At 35.1% G+C, this 12,946-nt stretch overlaps 1 protein-coding gene across 6 annotated transcripts in view; it reads right to left on the bottom strand.

The window, feature by feature from the left end:
- The window catches only part of RUNDC3B (RUN domain containing 3B), a 144,019-nt gene that overhangs the window by 40,752 nt on the left and 90,321 nt on the right, over window positions 1-12,946 (bottom strand). For all 6 annotated transcript variants that reach the window (XM_046669432.1, XM_046669435.1, XM_046669436.1 and 3 more), the window contains one exon: window positions 10,183-10,340. In XM_046669432.1, coding sequence (XP_046525388.1) covers window positions 10,183-10,340 — 158 coding nt within the window. The remainder of the gene's footprint in view (window positions 1-10,182; window positions 10,341-12,946) is intronic.

Raw genomic sequence — 12,946 nt, 5'->3', positions numbered from 1 at the left:
CCTCCACTTAGTTTTTAAATGTTGGTGTTCCCAACAACTCCCTCCACTTTTATTCTCAAAATCCATGAACAGATTCCCTGTAAATACAGAGTACCCCCGTTTCAAAAATGAAATCCTACATTCTTTTGAGCCCTGAATATTACATTCATTATTTGAAACAAAAGAGAAAAAAAATAAAATTTCCACAGTTTGGTCTCTTTCCTTCCTTTCAGGGATTAGGCTTAAGTCTGTTGTTACAAGTTTTTAAAAAAGAGTTAGAATTCTATACTCTGTATTTTGATAGCAGTGTTTAGCCAATTCACAGCTCTTATTTTATTCATTTGTTTGATTCTTTATCTTGTGTCCCCAAACTTGAGGATTATACCTCTCTCCCTTACTTTGCTTCTTTCTCACTTACCTCAGAGACTAGGCTGATACTCATGATGAAGTTAGACTTTCAGATGCTGGATAAACATAAGGCACATAACCTTTGGCACTTAGGACTTAATATCTTTGATTCCAAGTATTCCTAAGCAACTCCAAAAGTCCATGATAAGAAGCAATCTTTTTTATGTTTTTACTGAGGAATATTCACCCTGAGTTAACATCTGTTGCCAATCTTCCTCTATTTTGTATCTGAGCCACCATCACAGCATGACCACTGAGATGAGTGGTGTAGGTCCACACCTGAGGACTGAACCTAGGCTGGCAAAGCAGAGTGCACCAAACTTAACCACTAGGGCAGCCAGGGCTGGGACAGGAAGCAATCTTTAATTCTGATAAGACAATATATTTGAAGCCCATGGCTTTGAGATAAGTTTTGAGAATGGGTCTAGCAAAATGCCTAACACCACTACAGCAAACTTTTGCTATTTTCCACTTATGACCTATTGTCTCATGTGCTATAATTCTTAAAATGTATTCCAGTGCTATTTGTGACATGGCATACTGAGAAAATATTATGCTATAATCTTCACAAAAATAAAGGATCTAATATATCATAACTATAGTAACACAGAATTTTAGGCTAATAGGCAGAATGGCTAGGTAGAGAGCACTGAAGGTCAGAGAAAGGGAAAGCCACCAAACATGAGGGGTTGCGTACACTCTGCCCCCTGACTCTCTTAGTAACACAGGATAACAGAGTTACCGACCTCCAGCTTCTCGTGACAATTTTGGAAGAGGAACAGCACCATCACTCAGATGCTGTTTGTTTACTGTTGGTCTCTGCCCTCCACCCAATGTAAACTCTTTGAAAGCAGGGACTATGTTTTTTTATTCCTTAGTCACCAGCACCTAGAACAGGGCCTGGATCTTCATACACTCTCAATAAATATTTGTCAAATGAATGAATGAATATCAGAGAAGTTACAAAAGTAATTTAGTATCAAGAGGAGTAATGAGAATTTTCTCTTCTTTATTCATTTAAAGATTTCCAGAACTGGAAAATGCTTATTTAGCTTGTGAACACCCTGCGTTTTCATAACATTAATATGAAAATGTTCTTTATTTGTGTGTTTTTGTTTCTTTGTTTATTTTAGACATAGCCATGTGATAAAGATTCACTTTATATCACACTTTTCCCTCAAGTAAAACATTTAGAAAGAAGAAGCCTAAAAAGGAGCCAGGTATCCAAAAGTTACACATTATTTACCCATGAAATATTCTTGCTCCAAAAGTAACCCAAATCTAACCAAGTCTCTTAGTACAGTAGGGGTTTTCAACCTTGGTTGCACTTTAGAACTTAACTGGACAGTATCCTTTGAGAAGAAAGAAACATTAATGAGTAATTTAGAACTTCAAAACAACAATCAAATACCTTATTTTCCCTCCCATTTTAAAATATGAGATAAACCCTGGATCCTTAGAGGAATGGCTGATTCCAGGTCTGGGGCAGGAAATATACAAGATGAGCCTAGGATATCTTGTGCCAGAAAGCAAGGAAGTTATCAAAGACAAGTGGGTCATGTCAGGAGGACACAGGAATTAATTTAAAGGGGTTTTCATTAGACAAAGACGGGACAATTTGAGCATCAAAAAGAAAAATAAATGTAAGTGATAGAAGCACACTGAATATAGGCATTTCTGCTATAATGCAGAAACAAAACAAAAGTGTTCTGCAAGAACACACTGAAAATAATTGGTTTTACAGGGAGGACAGGCTTAAGAGCTGACAACTCAAAACTTATCCAACTTTCTAACTAGAACACTGAAAAAACAACAATCCTAATAAAACTTCAAACCCAATTTAAAATATTTGTTAAATTCCTATTAAGTAAAGAAATATTACAATAACCTTTCAACAACGTAAAATCCATTTGATGGAAGAAGGTGTAAGGAAGGGTTGAGGCTTGCCAGGAAGGCAAGGATAAAATGCACAAAGCTGGTCTAACTACAAAACAAGCACCTCTGCTGAACCAGACGAATGCAAGGTGAATGAGTATTATGTACAGTGAGAGAGTGCCATCTCTTGGTGGCTTGCAGTATTTGCCTGTGTTAGTGCATTCTGCTTTCTGCTGGAGTTGCTGAGAAATGTTAATCTCCAGGAAAAATCAACTATGAATCAAGGTGATTTCTATGCTATACTGACATCATCCCCTTATTTATGAATGTTGTATGAGCCAATTCACATTATACAAGAGAATATATATAAGAAGTTCATAAAGAAGAGCGAGCAAAACAAAATCTTTATCTTACTGGTAACTAAGTAGGGCATCAGCATCTTATTCTGAAAATTACCAATATCCTATAAGAACTGTAATGGTAACCACCAAATAGCCCTAGCTAATGAGGGAAATTTCTTCGTTATAGATGATTCCAGCCAATAAGCATAGAAGGAATAACAATTAGGAAATCACCATTTTGCAAAGCTAATGAATCAAGTGCTCCAGGTAATGCTCATCCCTAGTTCAAGCCATTAGATGAAAGGCTGGTGGGACCTTTTACAAAGGAGAAATAAGGCTGTCGCTACCTAAATCTACTGTTCAATCTTAGGGTCACTAAAAGTGGGACAACCAGTGGGCTTCCCAATACGACATATATGGCACCCCTACAAAATATTCTTGTTATAAAAGTTAAATTTAACCCAGCACCTTAGAGCAGTGGTTCTCAATGCTGATTACAGATCAGAAACACCTGGGAAGCTTTTTAAACACACACACTTGTCTGCGTCCCACCTTTGACCAATTAAATCAACATCTCTGGAGGGAAGAGTCAGCCATCCTCATTTTACAAAAAATATTTTAGAAAGCTCCCTGAGTGATTCCAAATGTGTAACCAGGATTGAGAACCACTAATCCAGAGTTAAGAGGATATACTTTACAGGATATAAAGCACAGAGCAGTAATTCTCAAACTGCAATGGGTCAGTTAATCCCCTGAGGATCTTGTTAAAATATGGATTCTGATGCAGTAGGTCTGGGGAGGAGCCCGAGATTCTGCTACCAGATGATGCTAATGCAGCCAGTCCACTCTGAGTGGAGAGGATACAGACCAGTGCTGCCCAAGAGAAATAGAAGAGTCACATTTGTAACTCAAAATTTTCTAGTAGTCATATTAAAAAGAAGCAGGTGAAATTAATTTTAATAATATACTTATTTAACCCAATATATCCCAAACATCATTTCAACATGTAGTCAATATTAATTATTGTTATTAATGAGATATTTTACATTCTTTATTTCATACTATTTGGTGAGTATTTTACACTTACAGCTCATTTCAGTTCAGACTAGCCACATTTCAAGTCCTCAACAGCCACATGTGGCTAATGGCTAATGTACTGGATAGCACAGGTGTAGAGGAACAAGTTAAACCACAAAGAACCAATCCAGAATGCTGGATGCTCAATAGGAAAAGTCTGCAAACAGATGACGACAGGAAAAGTAAAAGTGGGAGAAGCGGCTCTAAATTAAGTGGCTTAAGAAACATAACTATATGTAATGTATGACTTCAAATCCTGATTTGAAAAAAATCAACTGCAAAAAAGACTTTATTTTTAGACAGCTGGGGAAATATGGTGTGAATGAGCATTAGATGACAAGAATTGTTCCTAATTTTATCAGGGGTTGATTATGAAATTATGTGAGAAAATGCCCACATTTTTTAGAGATGTGCAATGAAGTACATAGGAATCAAAGGACATGATTTGCTTCAAAATAGTTCAGCAAAAAATGAAAAAGAAAAGAGATAAAGCAAATGTGACAAACTCTTGGTAACTGTTCAATCTGGGTGATAGGTAATCAGAGGTTTATTGTAGAATTATCTCTGTTGTATATACTTGAAAATTTCTCAGTAAAAACTTAAAAATATAATAGCCTTAAAATCTAAATGCTAATTTTAACTTTATATATTTCAATTAAATACTAAAAAATGGAAATAATTGAACAAAATAATATTTACACACTAATTTTGATACTGTGTTATTTATAAATTGTAATTTAGGGAGGCTTCCTTTTTTCGTGTACTCAATGTAAAACATTCACTATGCCAAAAGTGAGTCTTTTTTCTATTCTAATGAGTCATTTCTTCTCTATGAAATATTGTACTGTAGTCCCAGCTACTGTTAGGCCCCTGGCCCAAATACAAAGATATCTGCTCTAGAGCAGAATCTGCCAGCAGTTTTAATCAAACATTATGAGTAAAGGCAATGAAATAACATCCACATCAAATTAGTACCCTTTCCTATTGTAACATCTAATTTCCCTCGAACACCAAGAAAGTACAATAGAACTATCTGGTACCTTGCTTTTTTCTCTTCTGGATATAGTTTCTTGATTTTTCTGTTCTTATATAGATAATTTAGTATGTATTATATATTAGTATGATTGTAATTTAATATTTTGTAAGAAGTGTTACCTGCCAAATATATATATTTCCTGGTTATATATATGTATGTATGAATGACCAGGAACTGTCATAATTTGTCCATTATTAATTGGGCCATGATGACATCATTGCACTCTTTTGTCAGAATTCATTCCATTCACCCTAAAACTTGCGAACCAGGATGCCATAGCATCATTCACACCATTACCATTCACTACGAACTACACCAAATTGGCTGTTGAACTGTAACAATGACCTAGTTTTAGCAATGCGTGGTTCTTTATTTCTATTATTTACTCTTCAGTTCCTTCACTAAGGAAGCCTATACGACATGTTACTATTCCTATTACCTTTCAAATCATGAATAGAAAAATTCCATAACCTAACTAGAAAAAACTCCTGATTATACATTTTATTGGTACTAATCACGACAAAAGTATTTAGCTTTTGCTCACAGTTCTGAGGCTGTCTATTCCTGAGGTTTGCAATGAGTGTTTTACAAAGAATCATCTGTACAGCACATTATCTACCTGAAAGTCTAAACCCGTGGATGAGGACAAAGCTTCCCTCCCAAATATGGCACTTTTTAAATAACAATGTTACTGATGATGTCAATCTGTCCACTACCCTAGCTTCTGGGCCCCTTGTAAAAAGAGACTATGCCTTATTCTTCTCTGTTCTCTCAGTTACTCTCAAGCACAAAGGTGTACATTTAAATAAATGTTTACTGAATAAAACTAAATTCAAAAATGAAAAGTTTTTCCATTAGCATAAATATGACAATAAGTTTTTTAAAAGGCCATAGAAAGAATATATTTCATAATCTTATGAAAAACTTTCCATAGATTGATTTAAAGTATAATTGATTCATTAAGCTTGTTTATATTTATTTTACTGAATGAAGTTTAATATATAAATAAATGGAGTTAAAAGTTATTGAAATAAAACAAAATAAAACTGTACCACAGATATCAACAAAATTATGAAAATAAAAACCTAGAATAATGTTTAGTTTCCCAATGAAATAATAACATTATTCCTAATCATATTTATAGATTTAAAATTATTCAATTTTTTTTTTTGAGGAAGATTAGCCCTGAGCTAACATCTGCTGCCAATCCTCCTCTTTTTGCTGAGGAAGACTGGCCTTGAGCTAACATTCGTGCCCATCTTCCTCTACTTTATATGTGGGATGCCTACCACAGCATGGCTTGCCAAGCGGTGCCATGACTACACCCGGGATCCAAACTGGCGAATCCTGGGCCGCCAAAGCAGAACGTGTGCACTTAACCCACTGCGCCACCAGGCCGGCCCCTATTCGATATTTTAAAACTTCACCAACCATAAACTTAATCATTCAAATGTACCTTTCTCAATGCCTTGTAAAATACTCCAAATTTGCATTGCATCAATTATCAATGAAGAAAAGAATTACAGTTAAAATTGCACCCGTTAAGAAGTCAATAACCATGCATGCCTTCCTCACATTCAAGGTATACTCAAATCTATACTGTGATTATAAATATTAATCCAACTGCCATTTAGAAACTAGATCTCAAAAGTGAATTTCCTGATACTTGCAGATAATACAATCAGGTTGAAACTCACTGTTTGATCTGTAGCATTTGGGCGTGATAAGGTAAAACATTTTAAATGTACTGTTTATCTTTCTGAGTGAATTTGTAAAGGAGATTTTAAGATTTCGATAAGCCAAAACAGAGGAATAATCTTTCAATGCCTTCTTTGTCCTAGCTATATTATACATGATACCATTTAATCTCTTAATAATCTACAAGGTGAATATTATCTCCATTTTATAAATAAAGAAACAGAGGCTCAAGACATTAAGATTGAGCTTGTAACAGGCAAGTATACAGCCAATATCTGAACACAGTCCTGATTTGCAAGAAAGCTTTATGATGCTCCTGTACTACATGACACTAACTTGTACTCTACTGCAAAACTACAAAATGGTCAGATTTTACGAGTATTCAAAGACATAATGAAAGCATACTTTACTTAATAGTATATTAAGTATAGCATATTACTTAATAGTAATTCAAAAACACATCAAACCATTGAGATATATATATACAAAGAATACGTTAAATGATAAAGGATTTAAATCACCCAAAATAATCAATATAATGTAGAAGCAAATATTATATGCCTCATATTCCATTTAATACTCCTCTTCTGACCTTTTTGTTTATACACTGTAAATTTTAATCTTCTCAAGACTGCTTTTATCTTCTCAGGATTAACAAAAGAAATTTCAGTGCCCAGCTTTGACTGCAGGACTTCTTAACTGTTGGTAAAAAATGTCAGCAATGTAAGGAAAAAATGTCCACTCTTTCTCTACAGCTGCAAAAATGCCCAGAATATTGGGGCTGGCCCAGTGGCATAGCAGTTAAGTTCATGTGCTCAGCTTCAGCAGCGCAGCATTTGCCAGTTCAGATCCCAGGCACAGACCTACACACCACTCATCAAGCCATGCAGTGGCAGGCGTCTCACGTATAAAATAGAGGAAGATGGGCATGGATGTTAGCTCAGGGCCAGTCTTCCTCAGCAAAAAGAGGAGGATTGGCAGCAGATGTTAGCACAGGGCTAATCTTCCTAAAAAACAAAAGTGCCCAGAACATTCTGCACCATGAAGATGATTTTGAAAATGTAGTGAATTATGAACATTCTGAAAGGAATGTATCTTCCTCTTCTGTTCAGTATTATTATTTTTTTCTTAAAGATTGGCACCTGAGCTAACATCTGTTGCCAATCTTTTTTTTTCTTCTCCTCCCCAAAGCCCCCTAGTACATAGCTGTATATTCTAGTTGTAGGTCCTTCTGGCTCTGCTATGTGGGACACACCTCAACGTGGCCTGACGAGCAGTGCTAGGTTTGTGCCTAGGATCTGAACAGGCAAAACCCTGGGCCACCAAAGTGGAGGGCGTGAACTTGAGCTCTCAGCATGGAGCCGGCCTCATGTTCAGTATTCTTGTAACAGTTTTTCTACAGAGGAATCTTGTAAGATACCAATTTTCACCCATCCAGAGACTGTAGCGATGGTACGGGAAAGTAAATCTTAAATCTCTCAACTCAAGAAAATAGTCTAATTCTGACTGGTGGCCTTAATTTTTTATTTGTTGCTCTGGTAATACTGTTTTGTTAAAATCTTCTTAAAGGTATTAACAACAGTTGTAAGGTTTCTTTGCAAAATCAAGAGGATTAATGACATTGTTCTCTCATAAAAGTATGATAAAACCATAACTCGTAGATTCTTTTTTCAAACTAAGAAGCTTGAGAGTCTTTGTTTCCTTTATCAAAAGTAAAATAAATGCAATACATTCAAATTTAATTCTTCAAATGAAAATCTCTTTGATGAAATAACTGATTTCATAATTATTTTTAAGTTAACAGCATTTAGACAAACTACCAGTATTATTGGCAAAAGAAAAATTAAATTATCTTCTTAATCTTTTAATTGTAAAGAAATACCCAGCAGTCTCTACTGTTTGGCTTTTGATATTTTTCTCCCTGCTTACAGAAGCAAGGGACTATGGAAGATGTTATCTTACCCCTCAATGAGTGATACCCCATATAGGACAAACTCTCTTTAAAATATTAGAAAAAATATAAGAAACAATATATGAACATAATTCTTTTCATCAAGATGCAAATTCCCCCCAAAATATTACATTTTTATATTCCTTAATAAAACTTTTTACTTAAAAAATTATCTTTTATATTTATTTAGTCTCAAAGTATCTCCTTGCAAATTACATGTTAATTACAAAAGGAACAACAGTAACTATACAGAAGAGAAAAACACTTTAACCAAATGATTAAAATTAATATCACTAATAAAATGCCAACAGACTTCAAAGACCTCCGGATGTGATATCCTGAGGACACACTATGTATGTCGTATTTCAGCTACAAATGGATAAACTCATTCTAATCACAAGGAAAAGCAACCAAATTCAAATTGAGGACATTCTATAGCCTGTATTCGTCAGAAATATCTCATGTAAGACAAACAATGAAAAACTATTCTAAGTTAAAAGTGACGGAAGAGACTGACAACCAAATGCAAAACATGATCCTGGATTGGATCCTGTATCAGGAAAACAAAAGTTGCAATAAGGGACATTTTTTGGATGACTGATGACAGTGAAATATGAATTATAGATTAGATGAAAATGTATCGATTTAGATTTCTTAAATTGAAAGCTGAACTATAGTTGTATAAGAGAATGTCTTTGTTTTTAGGAAGGACAACTGAAGTATTAAGGGGTAAAGAGGTACAATGAATGCAGCCTCTCAGGTGGTTCAAAAAATACTATGTGGGGCCAGCCCCGTGGCCCAGTGGTTAAGTTCACATGCTCTGCTTTGGCAGGCCAGGGTTTTGCCGGTTCAGATCCTGGTCACAGACCTAGACCACTCATCAAGCCATGCTGAGGCGGTGTCCCACACAGCAGAACCAGAAGGACTTACGACTAGAATATACAACTGTGTACTGGGGGGCCTTTGGGGAGAATAAAAAAAAAAAGAAGACTGGCAACAGATGTTAGCTCAGGTGCCAATCTTTAAAAAAAAAACCAAGCATATATACACAGGGAGAGGGAGAGAATTATGACAAATGTGGCAAAAAGTTGAAAATTAGTGTGAATCTAGGAAGGGGCATATAGGAATTATTTTGTACTATTCTTGCAAGTTTTCTGAAAATTTGAAATTATTTCAAAATAAAAAATTTAAAAGTCATCCTTTAAGTAAATATTAATATGAGAAGAGTTTCACCGTAAACAATTGATAAAATCAAGTTTGACAAAATGCTATGATTAGTACAAGTGCTTTGAGTAGTGACAAGTTAAGAAGCTTGTACCAGAATGTAGATCAATACACAGCTTGCTTCATCAAAAAAAGTCTTGCTATGGAAAAGCCAGCTCTACTAAACTGCGCTTAGTGATATTCTGGCACAACCCAGTAACAAACGGCTTATGCACCAGTGCAGCACTTTGAGTAGTTCTGGTCTTGGATCCCATCTTTTTGCAATCAATTAATCAATCAGTCAATCAATAACTAATTAAATACTTTTGAAATTAGGCATATACATTTGGAAGAATATACACCAAGTTATGGCCATTAACTCTGGGTAGCACAACTGAAGGTGATTTTTATTTTCTTCCTATATTTTGTAATGTTTCTACAGGGAACATGGATTACTTTTATAATAAGAAAAGCAATAGCAAGCTTTTTAAAAAGAGTAAGTGAAAAAGAACTTAATAGCAGGGAGATTTCTTGCAATTTGAATCCTATGTCAAAATATGACATTTTCTTATGCTTACATACTGCCAAAATTTCTCCAAAAAGATCTCACTTACAGCTGATCTTGAAGCTCCACAATTATATATTCTAATTGTTCCTTTTCCAGTTTATGGGCCAGATCAGAATCTTCAATCCTTTGTAGTAGTATTTTATTCTGGGAGACAGATTCAGACAGCTGATTCTCTCGAAGTCGTAGGAGTTCTTCAAGATAACCCTGGAAATATAGATCACTAAGATATAGAAACTGCAAAATTCTAATATATACTTGAAGATAAATGCTGTGTAGCTTAAATGTTATTCTCATCTATACTGTAATGAAACAATTTTAAACTATCACTGATGAAATAGTAAAAAAAATAATTGTTTTAACTGAATACAAAAATTTAACACGTTCTCCATTATTTAAAGCTCTTCTCTAAAGTTAAATTAAAAATATATTTGTAATTTAAGGTAAAACAGTCAAAATATTATAACTTCTAAGCTCTACAACTGGGATAAATACTCCATATGTTTCCTAGCTTCAAAATACAAAGCTAATTACAGAATGACCAATTAAAAATCTGCCTCTAGGTGATTATTTTTCAAAAACAGATATTAACATTTTTAGCATTAACAAATTAGTGGGAAGCAGTATAATGTTTTGGTTAAGCCTGCAGGTTTAGGGATTGCCTAGAGTCATATTCGTGTTCTATAACTTAGCAGCTGTGAGTCCTTGGGCAAGTTAGTTCATCTCTCTGTGCCGTAGTTTCAGCATCTAAAAAAGTGACAACAGTAAGTGTACCTACTTGGGAAGCTTAAATGAATCAATATAAGTAAATTGCTTAGAATGGTACCTTGTACACTGTATGCAATGTATAATTCCTAGCTAATATTATTAGCAAACATCTAATAGATACAAGATTTCTTGGACTGATCCCGTCTATCTTTTTTTACTCATTTACCATTTCTTTTTCTTTACTCATTTACTATTTACTCATCTACTATTCCTTTTGCTCTGTTTTCTGGGAGACTTCATTGAATTTATCCTCCAAATCCTTACACTGAATTTCTGAATTCAGGAAATCTTATTTTTAATTTCTAATAGCTCTTTCATGTTTTCTGATTGTTCCCTTCTCAAGGCATCCTATTCTTTTTAGTTGCAATATGCTTTCAAAAAATGCTTTTCAATATGCTTTCAAATTCCTCTCAGAATATTAATTAGAATCATTTTTTCTTAAAGCATTCTTCTATTCCATTATGTTATCCTATTCACGTGTCATTAGCAAACTATTTTAGCTTTATGATACATGTTAATAGTAGCTAATACTACTGTAACTGCAGGCCCTCCAGGGCCAGTTCAGCTGAGCCTATCTCTTATCAACAGAGTGATTAAGAATTGCCTTTCTCAGGGCCAGAACCCTGTGATCGAGTGGTTAAGTTCACGTGCTCTGCTTCAGTGGCCCAGGGATGGCTGGTTCTGATCCTGGATGTGGACCTACACACCGCTGATCAGGCCATGCTGTGGTGGCATCCCACATAGAAGAACTAGAATGACCTACAACTAGGATATACAACTATGTACTGGGACTTTTGGGGACAAAAAAAAGGGGAAGATTGGCAACAGATGTTAGCTCAGGGCCAATCTTTCTCACCAAAAAAAGAATTGCCTTTCAGAAAATCTGTAGACAAGCCATATGCAAAAGAAGAAATCGTGACCTGAAATGACTGTGGAATCAAAGATCCTCCTTCCCATGCAACCCGAGGACTGGGACACGAGCAGAACTTGAAAGTTGGACTCTTATCAGAAGCGAAGGGTCCCTCATTCAGGAAGATCTGGTGTTAAAATTCCTTCCCCACCTTATCAAAAATGTTTAGAACCCTATCATAAAAGTTTAGAACCTCACCTAAATGTTTAGAACCCTGTCATAAATGTTCAAAATCTTACCATAAATGCTTGAAGCCCACCAATCAAAACCTGTCCACCAGCATTTCTGCTTGCCAACCTGTTATCCCTAACCTCTTAAATTTTGCCCCAATCCTGAATTAAAGAGACAGATCTGAGGTACACACCCCCTGTTCTCCCTGCAGATGGATCTTGCAGAACAAAGCTGATCTCTTTTCCCAAAGATTGATGCCATATAATTAATTGGTTTGTTTACGTGCATCAGGCAAGTGAACCCCAATTTTGTGTGGTAACACTGCTCTCCCCTCATGGAAGTTCTTTTTCATATTTTTTCCTGACAATTCTCAAATATTTTTTCATAATAAAATCTTAAAAATTAAAAACAAAGTTAATTTTTACAAATGAAATGTTTCATATTTACACACAGCTTATTATAAACTATAAATGACTATTTATAAACATTAGTGATTATGTACCCACCACCTAGATTAATTACCAATACTTTCAAAGATCCTATTATGCCTTTGCCTGATAACGCCCCTCTGCCTCCTTTGTAAAGATAACAATAGCCTGAGAATTATGTTCATCATCCCTTTGCTTTCCTTTCTAGCTTTACTACAAATGTTATGTCATCTAGGAAATCTATTCATATTTGTAAATTTACTTTGCAACCATTTTCCTCAGTGTATTTTTTATTGTTCTAATATTTCTATCACTATAATAATTTTATGGGCTTTCCCTATATAGATCATCTATGAATAACAATAATTTGAAAGGGAAAATAGATAATATAGTAAAAAAGAAGAGGTAAAAACTCCTCAAGATACTGGAGTTTAGGGCTGGCCTGGTGGCACAGCGGTTAAGTTCACACGTTCTGTTTCTCGGAGGCCTGGGGTTTGCTGGTTCGGATCCCGGGTGCGGACATGGCACCGCTTGAC

The sequence above is a fragment of the Equus quagga genome, chromosome 8, assembly GCF_021613505.1.
Source record: "Equus quagga isolate Etosha38 chromosome 8, UCLA_HA_Equagga_1.0, whole genome shotgun sequence".
NCBI lineage: Eukaryota > Metazoa > Chordata > Mammalia > Perissodactyla > Equidae > Equus > Equus quagga.
This window is presented reverse-complemented; position numbering and strand designations above follow the sequence as displayed.